At 44.9% G+C, this 19602-nt stretch overlaps 1 protein-coding gene across 8 annotated transcripts in view; it reads left to right on the top strand.

Annotated features, from left to right (window-relative positions):
- Nucleotides 1-19602, top strand: part of Garnl3 (GTPase activating Rap/RanGAP domain like 3) — a 153515-nt gene that overhangs the window by 120794 nt on the left and 13119 nt on the right. For 6 of the 8 annotated variants that reach the window (XM_031369887.1, XM_031369890.1, XM_031369886.1 and 3 more), the window contains 9 exons: nt 265-376; nt 4801-4899; nt 5230-5346; nt 6918-7096; nt 8404-8445; nt 8575-8733; nt 10115-10181; nt 15662-15769; nt 17609-17727. In XM_031369887.1, the coding sequence (XP_031225747.1) occupies nt 265-376; nt 4801-4899; nt 5230-5346; nt 6918-7096; nt 8404-8445; nt 8575-8733; nt 10115-10181; nt 15662-15769; nt 17609-17727 (1002 nt within the window). The remainder of the gene's footprint in view (nt 1-264; nt 377-4800; nt 4900-5229; nt 5347-6917; nt 7097-8403; nt 8446-8574; nt 8734-10114; nt 10182-15661; nt 15770-17608; nt 17728-19602) is intronic. The other 2 variants (XM_031369893.1, XM_031369888.1) reach the window with 1 other exon arrangement.

The following is a 19602-nucleotide window of genomic DNA, read 5'->3' as shown; positions in this document are numbered from 1 at the left end:
TTCTATTGCCCAAAGAACAATATCATAGTCTTGTAGAGACAAGCAGTGGTGCCAAAGCACAGGAAGTCACTGCTTTTCTGTGGCATCTGTATTTTAAAAGAGGTTTTTCTCCTTGAGAAGGATAACTGAGTCCAGACCCCACGTAGCTCCCGAGGTCTGGTGCACCTCATTATTATGGCAGATCTGTGTTACTGTTTCCATCTGTGGGACACAGTGTGGTTTTTCCTGGTATACTTACCCCCCTATGCTTGTGTTGCCTCACAGCCTTGGGAGCCCCAGTGTTTCTGCTGTAATTTCCCTCATGAAGCCGTGTGTGCAGATCCCTGGGGCCAGGCCTTGCTGGTTTCCACAGATGCCGGAGTCTTGTTAGTGGACGGTCAGTGAGTAACACTCCTGAATGTCTTCTTTTGTGTGACTTGTGATATTTCTGAGGTGGGTGACTGCCAATCAGCTCCTTTAGACCATAAATGACTGGATCCTAGGGGAGTTAGCCAGGTTTGATTTTCTAATCAATAGGATCCCTCTTTTCAGACAGGTGCTCCAAGGGGATATATTTTGTGCTAGCATGCTGGGAGGTTCATCTCTTCCCCCAATCTCCAATCAGTTCCTGGGCATTAAGCCACCTACTAAAAGGTTCTTCAGCAAGCACTCAGCATTATCCCAACACTTAACCTTAAATGAAAAGGGACATGTTATTTCACATATCATTGTCTTAGTATATGTTTGTTTCTTGAAGCCTTTAGAAAAAATCCTGACTGTGAAAAAAGACTTGATGTCTAAAATAAATTATATGAATCTTAGATAAACTGTTTTGATGGGTATAGAAGCAGAAATGTTTTGGCAGGAAGACAGATTGCTACTCAGTATTAAATGGCACTTTCTGACATGAGCTAGACCAGCCTGCCTGGGAAGACAGTCACACAGCAACCACCATAGGCAAGTCTTCAGCCACAGCATTGATGGGGTGTAGACTCCAGAACAGCAGGAAGGTCCTTCAGATTATTCTAGACTCCTAATGAGCAATAGAGGAGGTAAACAATGGCATCAGGTCTCCTGGGACTTCTGAGGGACCACAGGCACTAGAGAGACAGCAGCTCTAAAGGTGCACCCTCTGGTGAGATGGCTTGGTGGCCTAAAATGATGTCACTTTCCCTCTCTATAATAAGCCCTGCTTGTCCCTCAGACCTCTGCCTCAGCATACTCACAAGGTCCCAGCTCTGTGACCTTTCCACAGGGTGGCAGGAGAGTAAACTGGCCTCACTGGGACTTTCCATATAGGTCTTAATCATGTTTCCTATAACTTAATTGTATCTGTGACTAAGTTAATAAACTATAGATAACTTAAGACCCACCATGTTTCCCATAACCTAATTATATCTATAACAAATGTAACAAAATATCCATAGAAGAAAAACGAGGGTAGGGGGTTATATATTTCAGTAGTAAAGCACTTGCCTAGGCTCATAAGGCCTGGGTTCCCCACTGCAAGGAGGGGATAGCAGGACTGAGGGCGTCTTGTGCTGAGTGCCTACAACTGGCTCTAGTGTATAGCAACAAGTTGCTAAAAAGCAATTGTCATCTTTACCAGTGATTTGTAAAAGCTCACAAAATCCTAGGATTGTTGCCAAAAGTGTAACCAAAAGTTTCTTTTTCTTTTCAAAACTCAAAACAGACCTTAGATATTTAGTCTTTAAATTTTATAGGTGAGGAAACAGGCCTAAAGCAACGCCATGGCCCACGTGAAATCACATGGCTGTTTAGTGGGTCCACTAGAGCCTGGGACAGTACCAACTGCTCCACTTAAACACAGCAAACTCTGCCAGCATTTCTGTTTTGACCTTGACACCACTTTCCAAAAGTATAGTCCCGGGTAAATAGGTCTACAGGATTTTACCACTAAGAAGATGTTTAATATTCTCCAGTTTTCCTTTGAGATCAAAGAAAAGTATCCTGTGTCAAGACTGGATATAACCCCAGGGAAGTGTGAGGGTGGGGGACACTGAGGGGGGTTGGGGGAAGGGCAGGCCAAGGTCAGGATTACTATATGAGAGATTTTTAAAAAAAAAAAAAAAAGGTTAAGATCCAAACCAATATTACCAAGTCTTTTCTGCAATTATGCCTTTTAGATCAGAGAATAATGGTAGCCTTGGTGTAAAGGTTATTGCAATTTTCCAGGAAATTCTTTTCTGTCAGCCTTGGAGAGGCATGCAGGCTATTTCTCTCCTGTCCTAACTGTCCAGTGACAAATGGTGACACCCACCCCTTGGCTTTTGCAGAGAAGAAACAGGCCTGAGCTTTCTTTGTATCTCACCATGTGCCATCCTCCCGTTACTCCTTAGCTTGCCTTCTGCTCTACACATGATTGTAGCACAGTTTTTGTGAGTCAGTCTGTCTCTTTCATTTCAGGCTGACTCCTGCCCTAGCCTTAGCCCATTAGCTTTTGTTTAATTTCATTAGACTCGCCCTGGAGAATCTACTTCTTTTAAAGTCATAAGTTTTTTTAAGATTTATTATTATGTATACAGTGCTCTGCCTGCAAGTATGCCTATAGGCCAGAAGAGGGCACCAGATTACATTATAGATGAGCCACCATGTAGTTGCTAGGAATTGAACTCAGGACCTCTGAAAGCGCATCCAGTGCTCTTATCCTCTGAGCCATCTCTCCAGCCCTTAAGGTCACAATTTTTAAAAACCCAGGATCCTCTGCACTGTGAGTGCAGCAAATTCTGCTTTAAGGGACAGGTCACTGAGATTACAAAAAGGAATGATTTTCATCAAGCAGCCACTAAATTTGTCACTTTCTCCTGTCCTTGCCTTCTCTCCTTCCTATCTGTATACCAACTTTTTAGCTAGCTGAGGCGCATAGCAGGGGATATGCTGGTCCATGCTGGGCTCAGTGTACACAGTGCACCTCTCTTTCCAGCACACAGGAGGTGCTCTATTCTTTTTGTATCCACATGTTTAAGAAGTGAACAAGTTTTCTAAACACTTTTGAGCATCTGGTTCATTCTTGGTTAACTAGGAATGTTACAAGTGCCAACCAATTCTGGTAAGTGAGGCATCTAAATTAAAGAATGTAGGATGCTTCAGGGTCTGGTCCCCCCTAAGCCCTTAGAGAATGTGACCTGCCACTCCTGAGAGTACTGTAGACCCATAAAATAATTGCAGTTTTTCACCTAGATACAATACTGGAATTATCATCTCATGTTCTGAATAGGCAAACCCTCCTGGCAGCATTAGAGCCCCTAGTATCAGAAGAGAAGGAAGGACTGTGGCTGATAGACTGTCATAAGAGTCCCACTAAAGGACTAGAAGCAAGCTCTTTGTGACTAAGGGGGACACGGACAGGCTGTTTAACTCGTGGGACCTGTTTAGACACATCCAGAACTTCCCAGACCTATTGACTATGGCTGGAGCCCCCTCTCCAGTGAGGATGCTATTGATCCTGATGACAGAGGCATTGCCCTGCAGGGAATCAATCATTCATAGAGGGATCAACACCCAGCACCATTTCTATTTCTAGAAGAGGCCTGAGCCCCAGACTGCCTTGTACCTAAATTATAAAGAAACAGAGCAATCTGGCCCCACAACAAAGCCCTGAAGAGTAAGTACAGATGGGAAGATGCTAGCCTCTTCTGCCTGAGATGTCTACACTATCCCTGCTGCTCTTAGCCTTGTCCTTCTGCAGCAGAATAAGGATTCTCTCAGCTGATACAGCCTGGAGCCTCTAGAGGCAACAATGTAGTTATTACCATTTGCAACTTCCCAATATTCTCACAGTCAAATTATGTCCGTAATTACCATGTCTTGGACATTCACTCACTGGACCTCTTACTGGGAGTTTCCATGTAGCATCCTTTGTTTCTGCTATTCAGTTTAACTGATACTTCTCCCTTTATTTTTTCTTTAAAAAGGGGTATTTCAAATTCCTATCTGAAATGTATAAGCAAGGGACTAGAGAGATGGTTCAAAGGTTAGGAGCACTTGCTGCTCTTCCAGAGTTCAGCTCCTAGCATCCATGTGGGTAGCTCACAACCACCTGTAACTCCAGGGGATCTCAAGCCTCGGGCCTCTAAGGGCACCTGCATGCTCATGCACATATCCACATGCAGACTTACATAAAATAAAAAATAATAAAAATGTTTTTTAAAAAACATCTTAGCAAACCAGGCAGTGATGGCACACACCTTTAAGCCCAGCACTGGGGAAGCAGAGGCAGGTAGATCTTTGTGAGTTCTAGAACAGCCAGAGCTACACAGAGAAGCTTTGTCTTGAAAAACAAAACAAACAAACAAAAAAAAAAAACCATATAAGCAGACTACTATTGATATAGACAGAGGGCATGCTAAGGGATGGGATGTGTTTGTATTCATTTTAAATGTAGAAAGAAGCATTCAATTTACTTTCTTGAGAAATGCATGCAATAATACAAGATATGATAATTTCTATTATAACATCAAAAAGAAAAAAATTGCTGCTTCCTCCCTCCCCCTGTGTTATTCAATCCTTAACTACAACCCCAGTAAATCTGGGGTTGAGACACACTGGTAGCACAAATAAGAAAAACATAGCTTCCTTTCATGTCCCCACTGCTCTGCCCACCCCAGAGAGAGTTCTCGATGCCACTGAGTGGGACATATCAGGACGCTTCTCTCCCATGCCAAGGGGACAGTGCTTGAACTCCTCCTAAGACCTCATGAGAGCTCTAGAAGCCAACTCCATCCTTGAGCAGAAAGGCTCAGATCAGCCTCAGGCATGCATCACAGGTGGTGCGGCAGGGTAACCAGACTTCTTTTTCAGATGACCTCCCATCCGTGCCCGTGTTTGATAGAACTCTACCCGTGAAGCAGATCCACGTGCTGGAGACCCTGGACCTTCTGGTTCTCAGAGCAGACAAAGGTGCTGCCCCTCAGATGGCTGCTCCAGGAAAAGCAAGATGGCGGGTGGCCCACTGCAGCCAACCACAGGGTGTCTGGGTCTGGGGGTATGGGTCAGGGTATGTTCCTCTCCCTGGTGTCAGAGCTGTGCTGCTTTGGTGGCCTACTTGTCACGATAGTGGAGGAAAGGAGAGTTTTACTCTCCCACGAATGTGTGAAGCAAGTTTGCTATGGGGTAGATACAGTTGCTTGCATCCTGGAATACCTCCCAATCCTGGTTTATGTGTTTGACCTGGGAGTCCCAGCAGGTCATTTCACTTATCTGATCCCTCTGCCTTCTCACTGTCACCAGGGAAAGATGCCCGCCTCTTTGTCTTCCGGTTGAGTGTGTTGCAGAAAGGCCTTGATGGCAGGCAGACTGGAAGGAGCAGATCTGACTGCCGAGAAAACAAGCTGGAGAAAACCAAAGGTGAGGGCTGGGGAGGAACTCAGCCGGGCAGTGCTTGCCTGGACCCGGTGAGACTCTGCATTCTATCTCCAGGCTGCATAAGCCACCCCTGGCCACATAGCGAGTTTCAGACACTGTCACAAAAGAGGAAAGAAACGATTTCTGTTAAAATGTGTGGGCTACTGAAAATAAAAATGAATACTGGGAATCAAAAGAAATATAGTTCCTCCTTAATGAGGAGGAGCATGGGTTTAGGTCAGGGAGGGACACTTAACAAACACATGCAGAGCCCTGGATTTGAGTTCTAGAACTGCCTAAATGGAAACTGCCTAAGAAGCTACAAAAGTAGGAAAGCAGGTTGAGGATGAGGGGTTTCCGCCTTTGGGCCACAGGCCTTGGAGTGAGTTCAGCTCTGTTAGGTATTCTGTAACAAAGGACACTTTGGGGTTTTGGTTCTGATCAACCTCTACTTCCACTTCTATTATGTAGCAGATATAAAGCCAAGCCCTGGGCCTAGAGACCTGACCCAGAGGCCATGAGCAGTTGTTGCTCTTGCAGAGGACCCAGGATCAATTCCAGGCATCTACATGGCAGATTACAACTACCTGTAACACCCCTTCTGACCTCCTGGGGCATCGGATGCACACATGGTACATGTGCACACACACAGGCCAAGTACTCACACACACCGTCTCACCCACCTTTCTGCTGCTGAGCTAAGATACCGTGACCAAGGCAACTACAGGAGGAGCAATTGACTGTGGGCTTATTGTTTCAGAGAGCAAATCAGTGACGCATGGGACGACAGCAGGCAGGCCGGCATGGCACTAGAGCAGGAGCTCAGAGTTCATAACTGGAGACAGCAGCCATGAGGCAGAGAGAGCTATTACTGGGAACCATGAGGGCTTCTGAAACCTCAAAGCAGAGAGACACACCTCCTCCATCATGGGCACATTTCCTAATGCTTCCCAAACAGTTCCATCAACTAGGGACCAAGTACACAAATATATGAGCCTATGTGGGCCATTCTCATTCAAACCACCACACACATAAGTAAACCTAAAAAGAATACTAATAAGGTCAGGTGCACAAGCTGTAGAATACAAGGGGTGTGCCTTTCCTAACAGTGTTTTTATGTCATCTTTCCTGGTATGTTAATTACTTTTCTCAAGAAGCAATTTAAGGGAAGAAGGACTTATTCATGCTTACAGTTTAAGAGGGGATATGGTCCATCTTGGTGCAATGGCTGCCCATGTTTCATCTGCAGTCCAGAAGCAGAGCCAAAACAGGAAGTGTTAGGTGGGGCTAGGCAGTAAGACCCACCCCCAGTGACTCACATCCTCCAGTGAAGCTTTGCCTTCTTAAGATTCCACAGCCTTTCAAATTAGTGGACCAGCTGGGGACCAAGTGTTCAAACACAGGAGCAGGGGAGAGGTGTTTCAAATTGAGTACCACAACACCTGGCATCCAAAACATTGTCTGTCTGAGTTACCTTTCAGTCCCCAAGATTCTCAGGAACTGTTCCCAAGGTCCCCAGCCTGGAGCCTTCCCACCCTCCCTGCTCACATGAATGTCATCTTTCCTCTTCCTAGGATGCCACCTGTATGCTATTAATACTCACCACAGCAGAGAGCTGAGAATAGTGGTTGCAATTCGCAATAAACTGCTTCTTATCACAAGAAAACCACACAACAAGCCAAGTGGGGTGCCAAGTGCCTCGCTCCTGTCTCCCCTGTCGGAGTCTCCTGTTGAGGAATTCCAGTACATCAGGGTAGGTTTACTGTCAGCTTGCTGCTCTCCTGACCCAGTATTAACTGACTCCCTCTCCAGTTCTAAGGCTGTCTCACTTCTCAGTAACCCCTCTGGGATCCAAGCCTCCTGTGCCCTAACTTGCCCAGACATCTCAGCTACACTGTGTGCTCACTCACAATAGCCTCTGTGAGTTATGGGCATGGGCATGGGCATAAGCAGTGCAAAGTATCTCTTCCCACAGAGCCTGCCTTCTAGTTGAGCAAGCAAATACCTGATATAAACACTGAGTCTATATCTCAGTGGCTAGGTGTTGTGGCGCATGTCTTCAATCCCAACACTTAGAAGCAGAGGCAAGCAGATCTCTGTGAGTTCGAAGCCAGCCTGGTCTACAAAGCAAATTCCAGGACAGCCAGAGTTGGTACGCAGAGAAACACTTTCTCAAACCTAATCTCCCCAAAAGGAGAGGAGAGTGAGAGGGAGACGGGAGAGGAAAGAGGAGAGAGGAAAGAGGGGAGGAGAGAGGAAAGAGGAGAGGAGAGGAGAGGAGAGGTGTAGAGCAAAGCTGTCTATCCACCTTTGTCTGCAGGATGTGTCTGTTGATGGGTTGAGGGTCAGCTTTAGGACTGAAGCCTTCCCATCATCCCACCTCTTCTTTAAAAAATAAAAAACTCACTGGGCGTGGTGGTGCATGCCTTTAATCCCAGCACTTGGGAGGCAGAGGCAGGCAGATCTCCATGAGTTTTAGGCCAGCCTGGTCTACAGAGTGAATTCCAAGATGGCCATGTTTCATAAAAACAAAAAACAGCTACATCTCATCAGGCGATGAAGTGTGCTCAATGTTGGCCATGAGAGCCAGGTGTTGCAGCAAGCAAACTGAGAAGGTGTTTTCACTCAAGTTAAAGCCTCCTGAATTATGTCCATAGGTTTCTGCTGCTGTTCTAGGGACAGATAACTGAGAGTTATACTAAAACAGGTTAAGATCTTGTTCTAATTAGGTGTCTGCCTTCTCAAGATTACCACTGTAATGAATATTTATGTGGAGTAGTTAGGTAGTGTGAGCTCTGAAATCATATTCACAGAGTTCAAATCATGGCTTTACCACATATAAACTTTGTAACTGTAAGCAAGCAACCTGACCCAGGAGCCAGTGTTTCTTCATCCATAGAGTAATGCCACACCCACTTCCAGGGGCTGATACAAGTGAAAACACTACCTGGTGCATGCCAGGCTCTCCGCCAGGTGGTCAGCAGTTATTAATTACTAAGTCTCAAGACACAATGAAGTCAGATTGTGAAGTTATTTTCTGGCCCCCATCCCTTCCTGCAGCAGAGGTCACAGACCCGAGGAGAGATTACAGGAAGGAATCAGGTGAGACCCCCCATCTTCGAAGTACAGCTCCACTGTGGACAGGCAGGCTGGACTCTTCTGGAAGGAGAAGAGGCTGCCTGAAGTCAGCCACTGTCTTAACGTGTGTCCTACTCATCCTCGCCCACACAGGAAATCTGCCTATGTGACTCTCCAGCAGTGATGGCCTTAGTGGATGGGCCAACAGAAGAGAGCGACAACCTCATCTGTGTGGCATATCGCCATCAGTTCGATGTGGTAAACGAGAGCACAGGAGAAGCCTTTAGGCTGCACCATGTGGAGGCCAACAAGGTGAGCTGACGGTAGTGGGAACGAGTTGGTAATAAAAGAAAACAAGGGATTGTGTCTTCTAATTTTAAATACTGTGATGTGCCTTTTAAACTTGTATACTCTAGTCAGTTGTAGAGGTTTAGACTTTCAGTTCTTGAATTTGGGAAGCTGAGAAAGGAGGATTGAAGGTCAAAGTAAACCTGTGCTACATAGTAGTTTGAGGCCAACCTGGGCTACATGAGACCCTTCCACAAAATAATAATAATAAAATTGCGTGCTGTTCATCTGTATCACATGCTGTACTCCTTAGGCTAGGTCACATGGAGCTGTCTTAAAAAGGGCAGGGTTTGTAGCTGGCCAGCAGCTTTGCAAACCAGGTTCCTGAAAGAAAGGCAGGGGCCTGGGAAAAATAGGGGAAAACGAAAGGCGAAAGAAATAAGGAGACCAAGTCAAAAAGATTCTGATCAAGGTCCACATTTACTTATGAGAACCAGCCTTATATATCAGAAATGAAACCATCTCTCTCAATGCCAGAATCTCGTTGAGTCATTAGCGTCTGTCCTTAGTGGAAATCTGCCAGGCAGGAGCACTCAGCAGCTCAGCAGGTGGTGGCTCTTAGCAGGAACTTCAGAAGAGGCAGAGAAGCAGCAAGATAAAGAGCTCTCTTTATCTCAGAAAACTCCACCCTAGGTGAGCTGGCTCTGTCAGCCGAGCAGAAGCTGAGGGGGGAGGTTACAGGGTTTCTAGACTCCAGAAGGACAAGAAATGGCTACAGCCCAGGCTGAGTACCCTTGTCTCAAATCTGGACAGTGATGGCCCAGGGTCAAATATGTCCCAGACCTATTCCACTGTATTATGCTGTCTTTATAGAAAGACAGAGACAGAAATGGAGGCATACTGGGTGTTACGGGCAGAGAACCCTCAGTAAAGGGTGACATGACAGACAAAAGGCTGCATTAGGTCTGTGGGTCCCACAGCCAAAGGACTCACTCTCTACATGGACTTCCTTTCACCTCATGTGAGACAGGCACAGTGCTGTCTGCTTGAGCATTGGTGAGCGCACTCAGCAGCCCCTGTGACCCTGAGCATTCTGGGTAAACAGCATCTAGGAACACATGAGCATGATGCTGGATTCACACCTTCTGGAAATGGGGTGAGAAACTTCAACCCAGAGTGGAGAGAAACTAAAGATGTTTCTTTTACAGCTGCAGCTCCTTGTAACCCTAGGTCCAGATGGCGCTGTAGGGCTGTAGGTATAGGGTAGGTACAGGTGAAGCAAACATGGCTTTGCAGCACCCTGGTTTCTGAGGGCTGAGGCCACTGCTAGACACTCAGAGCTTAAGAAAATTTCTCCGAGCAGCCCGATCCCACGTGCTACTACCGCTGCCCATTGTCATTGCAGGTTAATTTTGTTGCTGCTATTGATGTGTATGAAGATGGAGAAGCTGGCCTGCTCCTGTGCTACAACTGTAAGTCAGGAAACTGTTTGCACAAAACAGCCTATTTTGGTGGGTGGTAGGACAGGGTCTCCTTATTCCCTCACACTGACCTGATGGGCATATCATAACAGCAGGGAGCATCTAAAATCAACATCCCTACCTGCAACACTGGCCGCAGCCACACCCTCAGTGACGTGCTTACCAGCACTGCCACCATGCACCTGCTTCCAGCTAGCGGGCCCTATCTTATGCCAAATAACCCCTGATCACTCAGATGTCCAGTTACAGTGGCCCACGGTGAGCTCTTACCTTCCTCCATCGAGCTGAGGAGGCTTGGAGAGGTGAGCTGCCTTCCTCAGGGTGTATAGTTACTCAGCATGGGGCAGGCTTTGCCTCTGACCCTCTTAACCTCAGTACTAGATTTTATCTTCTGTTACTGAAGGGTGACTGCCCCTCATCTGAAGTGCTTAGGCCCAGAGTGTTTCAGATTTTGTATTTTTTAGACTCTAGGATAGTTCCAGATACATATCTAGTTATCCTGAAAATGGAACTCAAGTCTAAATACAACATTTATTTATATTTTATATATGCCTGCTTAAGACCAGAAAGTAATTTCATGAGTTTCTGTTGTCATTTTTAGAGTACTTGAATTTTGTACTTATTTTTTTAATTGTTATTTTGTTTTGATACGGGGTCTCACATAGTACTGTCTATCCTGGAACTCACTATGTAGACCAGAATAGCCTCGAACTCAGAGATCTGCCTGCCTCTGCCTCCCAAGTGCTGGGATTAAAAGTTCATACCACAACACCCAGCAAGAGTTACTAAATTTTGATGTATCCACATGGCAACTTACAACCATCAGTGACTCCAGTCCCAGGGGAGCAGGTGTCCTCTTCTGGCCTTGTTGGCAACAGGTGTGCATGCAGTGCTCATACATACATGCAGGCAAAACTCTCATATATATAAAACGAGTAAATTTTGGTATGATCCATCAGATGAGGTCAGGTTTGGGATTTTTCACCTACCAACACTCAAAAAGTTTTAGATCCTAGGTCAATGTAGATTTCAGATTCTTTTAGATTAGGGGTGCACAACCTGAACCTTTTCTTTTAACAGAGTCTTGACAGTACCCCTGGCTGCCCTAAATTCTCTATGTCAACCAAGTTGGCCTTGAACTCATAGAGACCTTTCTGCTTCTGCCTCTGCCTCCAAAGTGCTGGAATTAAAGATGTGAGCCAGCATGCTGAGCTTGTAACCTGTAACTTTTTGCATTTCTTTGCTGTTAAAGAAATCAGCCTACATCAGGCCTGTGTAGCTCAGTTATGTTAGTTTAGGTCAGGTAGCAAGGTCGGTTCTAGCTGAGCAAATCTATCAGACACTGACCTCCAGCATTTCATGTACTAATGGACTAATGGGGGGCGGGGCTGGAGAGATGGCTCAGGAACCAAGGACATTTATCTTTCTTGCAGAGAAAAATAAATGGTTCTTTCCAGCACCACATGACAACTTACAACCATCAGTGACTCGCAGTCACAGGGGAGCTGATACCCTCTTCTGGCCTTGTTGGCAACAGGTGTACATGTAGTGCTCATATATTCATGTAGGCAAAACTCTCATATACATAAAATGAGTAAATTTTTTAAGTTATTTTTTAAGCAAATGGAAATAAGATTATTTCCTGAATACGATTTAACTTAAATTTCTAAAAAAAAAAAAACAACAGTTTTTCAGCCTAAGAGTTATCCATTTCTAGAGTAGCAATTCTGGTTATAGCTCATAGATCAGATACTTTGATCAATAATTTATAATTAAATGGAAAACCCAGTTATCAACACAGAAATTTTTCTAGTAGGTATCATCTTCTAAACTCAAGACTTAACAAGGAGTAGCCCAGAGAAGGTAGGACAGCAGCTCTCTGCTCTGAGTCACCCACAGGGACATCCATCCACAAGTTTTAGCCTAAACATTCCTCAAAACAATGAATCTTTAGAATACAGTCCTGGGCTTTGGTTTTTTTTTTGTTTTTTTTTTTTTTTAATCTATATAGGGAAAGAACTGACCCTCTCCTCCCCACCCCACAAAAAACAAAAGACAAAAACAAAAAAAGCTGAAAACAAACTGGAGTGATGCCTCAGTGGTTAAGAGGCATCTGCTTTCTTTTGCAGAAGACCTGGGTTCAGTTTTTAGCACCCATATGGTGGCTCACAGCTATCTATAACTGCAGTTTTAGAGGCTCTGATGTCCTCTTCTGGCCTCCATGGGCACCAGGTATATATGTGGTACATAGACATACATGCAGACAAAACACTCATACACATAAAATAAAAACAAATAGAATTTTAAGTAAACTAATTTATGATAGACATGATGGTACAGTCTTGTAATACCTACCTGCACTCAACAGAATATATTAAGAGGGTTGCAAGTCTCAGGCTACTTAGCAAGACACTGTCTTAAGTCTATATACAACAATGATAGTTATTACTGTTATTATTTTAAAAGAAAAGTATGTGGGTAGGCATAAACAGCCTCTATAATGAAAGGACCTCTTGTTTCTACAAAGACTCTCTTACTTTGTGAAGGTTTGACCCACATAAACTAATATTCAGAGGTCAGAATAGACCAGGATCAGGTAGCTGAATTAAACTAACCTTAATGTAGCTGAAGTTCAGCAAGGGGGATACACACAAGGTCCAAGTTCTCTAGTAATATGTTAGGAGGGTATATTTGTCAGAGTTTTATACAGTAACAGAACTTAGAGAGTTAGTCTCTCTCATATATTATTATGCATATATATATATCATATGTTATATATTATATATAAAGGAAATTTATTAGAATGACTTGCAGACTGTAGTCCAGCTAATCCAACAATGGCTGCTTATGAACAGAAGGTCCAAGAATCCAGTAGTTGTTCAGTCTATGATGCTGATGTCTCTCAGCTGGTCTTCAATATACACTGGAATTTCAAAGAACTAGGCTCGAAAGTCGGTACAGGAATGAACGTTCTATTGAGGGCAAACAAGCAGGCATCGAGAGAGAGCTCCTTCCTTCCATGTAGGCTGTCAGCAGATAGTGTGGCTCAGACTAGAGGTGGATCTTCCCACTTCAAATATTGAATAAAAAATCCCTCAAAGGTTTGCCCACCCATTTGGGTTTTAGTTTTTAAAGATTTAGTCTTTTGATTACATTGCAGATATAATCAGGTTGACATCCAAGAGTCACCATCAGCCATCACAAGGGGTGGCAGGGGCCAGCCCCAGCGTGGTCTTCTTTTTTGTTGTGGGTTCCTCTTGATGCACTGGAGGGGGAAGAGTGTCAGTGGAGGGTAAGACTTTTGTCTTACAAGATATGGGGGTTGCTGTATAATAATAAAACGTTTACTTATCTAAGTCTAAGTTACTTTGCTACTGTAGCTGACCTGCCTTCTGTGGTTCTCTGGCCAGAAACTACAGTCTCTGGAACTTAGCACCCCATCCTGAAACAGCAAAGGATTAAGAAAAGTAGCTTTTGTTCTATTTCAGCAGGAACTGCATGGCTCTAACTTTCAGCCTGCTAGTTGAAGTCGCAGAAAGAAAAAGGGACCCTTTGAAAAGTGAATTTAGGCTGGGCAGTGGTGGCTCACGGCTTTAATCCCAGCACTTGGGAGGCAGACAGGCAGATTTCTGAGTTTGAGGCCAGCCTGGTCTACAGAGTGAGTTCCAGGACAGCCAGGGCTACACAGAGAAACCCTGTCTCAAAAACAACAACAAAAAAAGAAAGAAAGAAAGAAAGGAAGAAAGAAAAAGAAAAAAAGAAAAGTGAATTTAGTATTTATTTCTAAGTTGTAAAAAATTTCCTATGAAAGCTCTCTCCGAAAAAGGAGGAAAGTAGAAAGATCCTAAGCAGGGAAACTCATGCTCCTCTCTTTTTCCTCAGAACTTATACATCTTTCAGAATACACATTCACATTATATTTTACACATAAATCAAATAAGTGTACAATAGAGAATGTTTTGCATATATAATCATTAGGAGTAATTATCTAGCTAAACATTCATCACCTGCCACAGCCCTGAAGATTCATGGAATGTTATAAAACATAATTAAGTTATTAGTGAAGTTTTATATAGATAAACCCAGTCAACATTTTATCTTCTGCCCTAGCACATATAATAAATTGTAGTTCTCTTTTTATGACTTTTGGTTAATGATTTTACAACTTTTTGGAATGTTCTCTGAGCAATTAACTGATGACAGAGAGTGGCAAAGTTCTCAATGAAGTTTTGTCTATCAGAAAAGACCTAATAGCAGTCCCACTATAAAAGAGCTTAATAAATACTGATATAATTTTAGGAATTCTTATACGTTCATCATTAGGAATTAAGAACTCATCTATTTGTCTATATAGCATCACTACAAGACAGTCCATCTTCATAAATCTGCAGAGATCTGCTCAAAAGGGATGAATTAATACCTAGTGATTATTATATGTATTTAATAATAACAGGAAAAGCATATTAATAGCAGGAATCTTTCCTAAAATGAATTCTCCTGGGCCTTGCCTATGGGAGCAAATCTGTTGTGAATTATTTTAACCTGAGGCAGACTCATCTCAGGAAGACCACTGAGCTCTAGTTATTAGCTTGTTCTATGTTGGCTCCTGACAAGGGACATATGCAACTCACATCATGCTTGTAACAAGTGAGGTTCAAGAGTGACCTGCCTTGTAGATAGGTCACTCCACCATGGGCTTCCCATTCTGAATCTTTGTCTAGCATGATGATATGTATAAGTAGGAAGCACTTGGGCTCTGCAGCCTGGCCTAGCTTCATTCAAATACTCTGCCCCTGGTAGAGCCATGAGACTCAGGACAGACCACCTTATCTCTCCCAACCTCAAGTTTATCTACTTACAGGATAACAGCATCTACTTTCTGAAGTCAGATAGTCGTCTTTTTTTTTTTAAAGATTTATTTATTATATGCAAGTACATCATAGCTGTCCTCAGACACTCCAGAAGAGGGCAGCATCTCTCATAGCTGTCCTCAGACACTCCAGAAGAGGGCAGCATCTCGTTACAGATGGTTGTGAGCCACCATGTGGTTACTGGGATTTGAACTCAGGACCTTTGGAAGAGCAGTCAGTGCTCTTAACCGCTGAGCCATCTCTCCAGCCCCAGTCTTCTTAAAGCTCCATGCTTGGCACACAGGAAAATTTTCTCTAGATGGCAACTATTAGCATACACAGTAACTGCCTCACAGCCCTCAGAATTTGGCCCAAGTATTGGCTATGGCTATTTGTAATGAACTATCTGGGAGAGCTGAGTGTGTGACTACCACTTGTAATCCCAGCATGTGAGAAGCTGAGGCAGGAGCATTGCTGCAAAGTCAAGTCCAGCCTGGGTACAGAGAACTACTGGGAGGATGCTGCCCTAGCTGCCCTAGCTGCCCTAGCTACTGTGTCTCTTGGCTGCACAGATCTAGGTACCATCTCTAACAAAACTAGTTGCTCTTGTTTTCATTGCAGACAGTTGCATCTATAAAAAGGTTTGCCCCTTTAACGGTGGCTCTTTTTTGCTTCAACCCTCGGCATCGGATTTCCAGTTCTGTTGGAACCAGGCTCCATATGCAATTGGTAAGAAAAACCTTTACTGTGATTCTGTGCCCCTGGCTGACCCCCACCTTCAGGGCTTGGTCCCCTGTGAACAACTGGAATTTCCTTCCAAACTAAACATTCTACTACTAAACATTCTAGGGACTTGGATATCCTTCAAAGAGTCTGCTGTTAGATAATTCTTATGCTCACCCTTTAGACTCTTATGTCCCCCCTGGTTCTTCTTGGTTCCTAGGCACATGAAATTTGAAAGCACTTAAATATAATTTGGCAGTACCTGGCAGGCCTCTAAAATCCACAAGCCAGGTCTCCAGCCAGTACACTGACTGGTGGGGGAGAAGCACATGCATCCCAGTTCTCTTCTTATCTGCCTTGAAACCTCAGCTAGCAAAATACCTGCTATTGAAATGCCCGCATGGAGCAGCAAGATGGCTCAGCCGGCAGAGATGTTTGCTGGAAGCCCAATGAGTTCTGATGACCCACACTTACATGGTTAAAGGAGAGAAGTGACCACCACATATGCACTCCCACCCACCACCACACAACATTAAAATGTAATTATAAAAAATAAAACAACCTGGATGGTGGCACACATCTTTCATCCCAATACTTAGAAAGCAGAGAAGCAGATCTCTGATCCAGGTCAGCCAGGGCCACACAGAGAACCAAACACCAAAAAAGAAAAAAGGAACGAGGAGGAGGAGGAGGAGGAAGAGGGTGGGAGGAGGGAGAGGAGGAAGAGAAGGAAAGAAAGAGAAGAAGGAAGGAAGGAAGGAAGGAAGGAAGGAAGGAAGGAAGGAAAGAGAACAAAGAAAGGTCATGTTCACATGTGCTGAGATATGGTTCTGAGGTACAGAGCTTGCCTGGCATCCACAAGGCCCTGGATTATAGTCCCAGCACTACAAATAATAGGAATAAAAACTTAAAAACTTTAAAATTCAATAACAGGCTATGAGTATGAAAGTTGTGTTTATGGAGCTGCAGTAGGTATCAGAGAGTCACCCTGCTGCATTACAGGCTGTGCTAGCACAGGCCTGTAACCCCAGCACATGAGTAATGGAGGTAGGAGCTTCATACAATGTTCAGGGACCTCTAGCAAATTCAAGGCCAACTTGTCTAAAAAACAAAAGAAAAAACCCTATCTGCTAAAAGACCCACAGCAGAGAGTTTTGAGAAAGCAGACCTGAGAGACTCGCCTGGTCAGGCTCTGACGACAGATGAGGTAGGCCAAAGGAGGAATGGAAACTGACCTCAGGGCTTTGAGCCAAGCACTGGACCAGAGACAGAGCATAGCAGAATGAGTCACCAAGGACACCCCCAGAACAGACAGGTCACCTATGTAGAGTACAGAGGGAGGTCAGGTGGACAGCGAGCTGAAGGACCAGTCAGAGAGCGCAGGGACAAAAGAGAAGTAGCTGTGGTGCAGGAGGTCAGCGTGTCATAGCAGTATTGGGAGGAGGAACTCCACCTGTGACAGGAGCATCTCAGTGCAGGCATGCTCTGAAGGACACAGCTGCTGCCTGGAACACAAGCCAGAGGGGCACAGAGAAGGGTGACAGTGCTGGAGACACATGGGCCAAGCCAGGCAGGAAGAGCAAAGGAAACTTTCCAAGCCATCACGTATCAAAAAAGTGTCAAGATGCACTCTGGTGAGTGTGGAGTAAGTCCCACAGGACTGAGCAGCTGAGCCACTGGAAGACCAAGTAATGGGATATCAGACAGGGATGTAGTAGCCATGACAACTGGTTAGAGTGCACTACTGGGAGGCAGGACTACCCATGTGATGGAAGTTTCTAGAGTGTTGAGGATGATTGAACAAGTGTGGCCACCTAGCCCACAAGCCCATCTGTTCCCTTGCAGTCTGCGCCTTCCCATACCTCCTGGCCTTCACCACTGACTCCATGGAGATCCGCCTGGTGGTGAATGGGAACCTGGTCCACACAGCAGTTGTACCACAGCTGCAGCTCGTGGCCTCCAGGGTGAGTGGAATGCAATTGTATGGCCTTAGCATCCTGAGCGGTCAAGTGAGCAAAAACTGCTCATCACACCAGGCCAGCTGTTCCGTGTCAAAATGCCAGAAGGGAGGTGGAACTGCTGTGAGGATTGGTCAGCGGGGGTTACCATGTATGTGTGCCCTCCTTGTAGGGTTGGTGAGATGGCTCAGCAAGGGAAGCACTTGCTGGGCACACCTGACAACCTCAGCTTAGTCCCTGGAACCTATGTGGAAGTGGGAGGACAGGACAGCTCCACAAAGTGCTCCCTACTCTGGGAGAGCCATTGGTCCCAGGGTAGCTCCGGAGCACTCAACTGTGTAATAGCACCTTCTTCTCTTAATCTTTAATTATGGTTGGTGTGTGTGGTGTGTGTGTGTGTCTGTCTCTATGACTGTCTGTCTATGTGTGCACCACAAGACACACATCAAAATCAGAGGACAGCCTGCCTCAGTCAGCTCCTTCCTTTCACAGTGTGGCTCCCAGGTCTGAAATGCTGGCTGCCAGGCCTGGTGGCAAGCCTTTCTCTCGGTGCCTTTACCCCGAGCCTACACATTGCTCCCTGCTCACTGCCAGGCTTCAGTTTCAGTTTTTTCAGCCATGTGAAACATGGCTCATCAACTAACTCATACTCAGTAACTCAGAGGATGCACAAGCCTGAAGGACACTGGAAAAGATGACTTCCCAGGGTGTCCCTGTCTAGTGCCCACAAAGACCCCTCTCAGTCCCCCAGGACCGTGTCCCTGCCCCACTCCTCACAGCTCCTTCCCAATCCTGGTCTTAATCATGCTGGTTGGAGGCAGCTGCTCCTTTGCCTCCCTGCTACACCAGCGGCTGTGACTGTGTTCCCCAGTGTGTAGACCAGTGCTTCCAAAATATATGTACATGTTAAAAACATGTGTGCATGTGTGATTGTGGACTGTGAGTTTACTGATGTAACATAGTCTTATAACAGTAAAATATGCTCATCTTCATAAAACCTAGAACCACTTAGTTCTCAGAAGATACATTTTTTTATTTTTCTGAGCCCTTCCATCCATAACCAAGCCACAGGTTCAACTTCACCCTAAGTTTACAGCTGGCATCCTACCTCAACCTACTCATTATTGTCCCAGTGGGTTTATGTCAAGAGATCTGTCCTATAACCAGATGTGAGCCAGATATGCAGCTCACATCTACAAGCCCAGCACTTATAAGCTATTTGGAGGATTGCTGTTGTGTTTGAGGACAGTCTGAACTACTAGTGATGGCCAAGCTAGCCTGGAATACAAGTAAAACTTTAACTCAGAAATAAAAAATGCCGCCAGGCAGTGGTGGTGCATGCCTTTAATCCCAGCACTTGGGAGGCAGAGGCAGGCGGATTTCTGAGCTGAAGGCCAGCCTGGTCTACATAGTGAGTTCCCGGACAGCCAGGGCTATACAGAGAAACCCTGTCTCAAAAAAACAAAATAAATAAATAAATAAATAAATATGCCTAATATATAATCAACTGATGAACTATTTTCTTGGCTGGAGAGATAGCTCAGTGGTTAAGATCCCTTAGTATCCTTGCAAAGGACCCAGGTTCAGTTCCTAGTATCCATGTGGTGGCTCACAATGTCTGTTCCAGCGGATCCAGTCCTTCTGACTTCTTGGGCTCCTGCATGTACATGGTACCTAAGACATATACTTGGGGACACACACATACACATAAGATTAAACAAGTTTGTTTTTTAAAGACTTATTTATTGTTATACATAAGTACACTATAGCTGTCTTCAGCCACACTAGAAGAGGGCATCAGATCTCATTACGGGTGGTTGTAAGCCACCATGTGGTTGCTGGGATTTGAACTCAGGACCTTCGGAAGAGCAGTCGGTGCTC

Source organism: Mastomys coucha, unplaced genomic scaffold, assembly GCF_008632895.1.
Source record: "Mastomys coucha isolate ucsf_1 unplaced genomic scaffold, UCSF_Mcou_1 pScaffold15, whole genome shotgun sequence".
NCBI lineage: Eukaryota > Metazoa > Chordata > Mammalia > Rodentia > Muridae > Mastomys > Mastomys coucha.
Note: the sequence above shows the minus strand (reverse complement) of the source record. Positions and strands in the feature narration are given on the sequence as shown.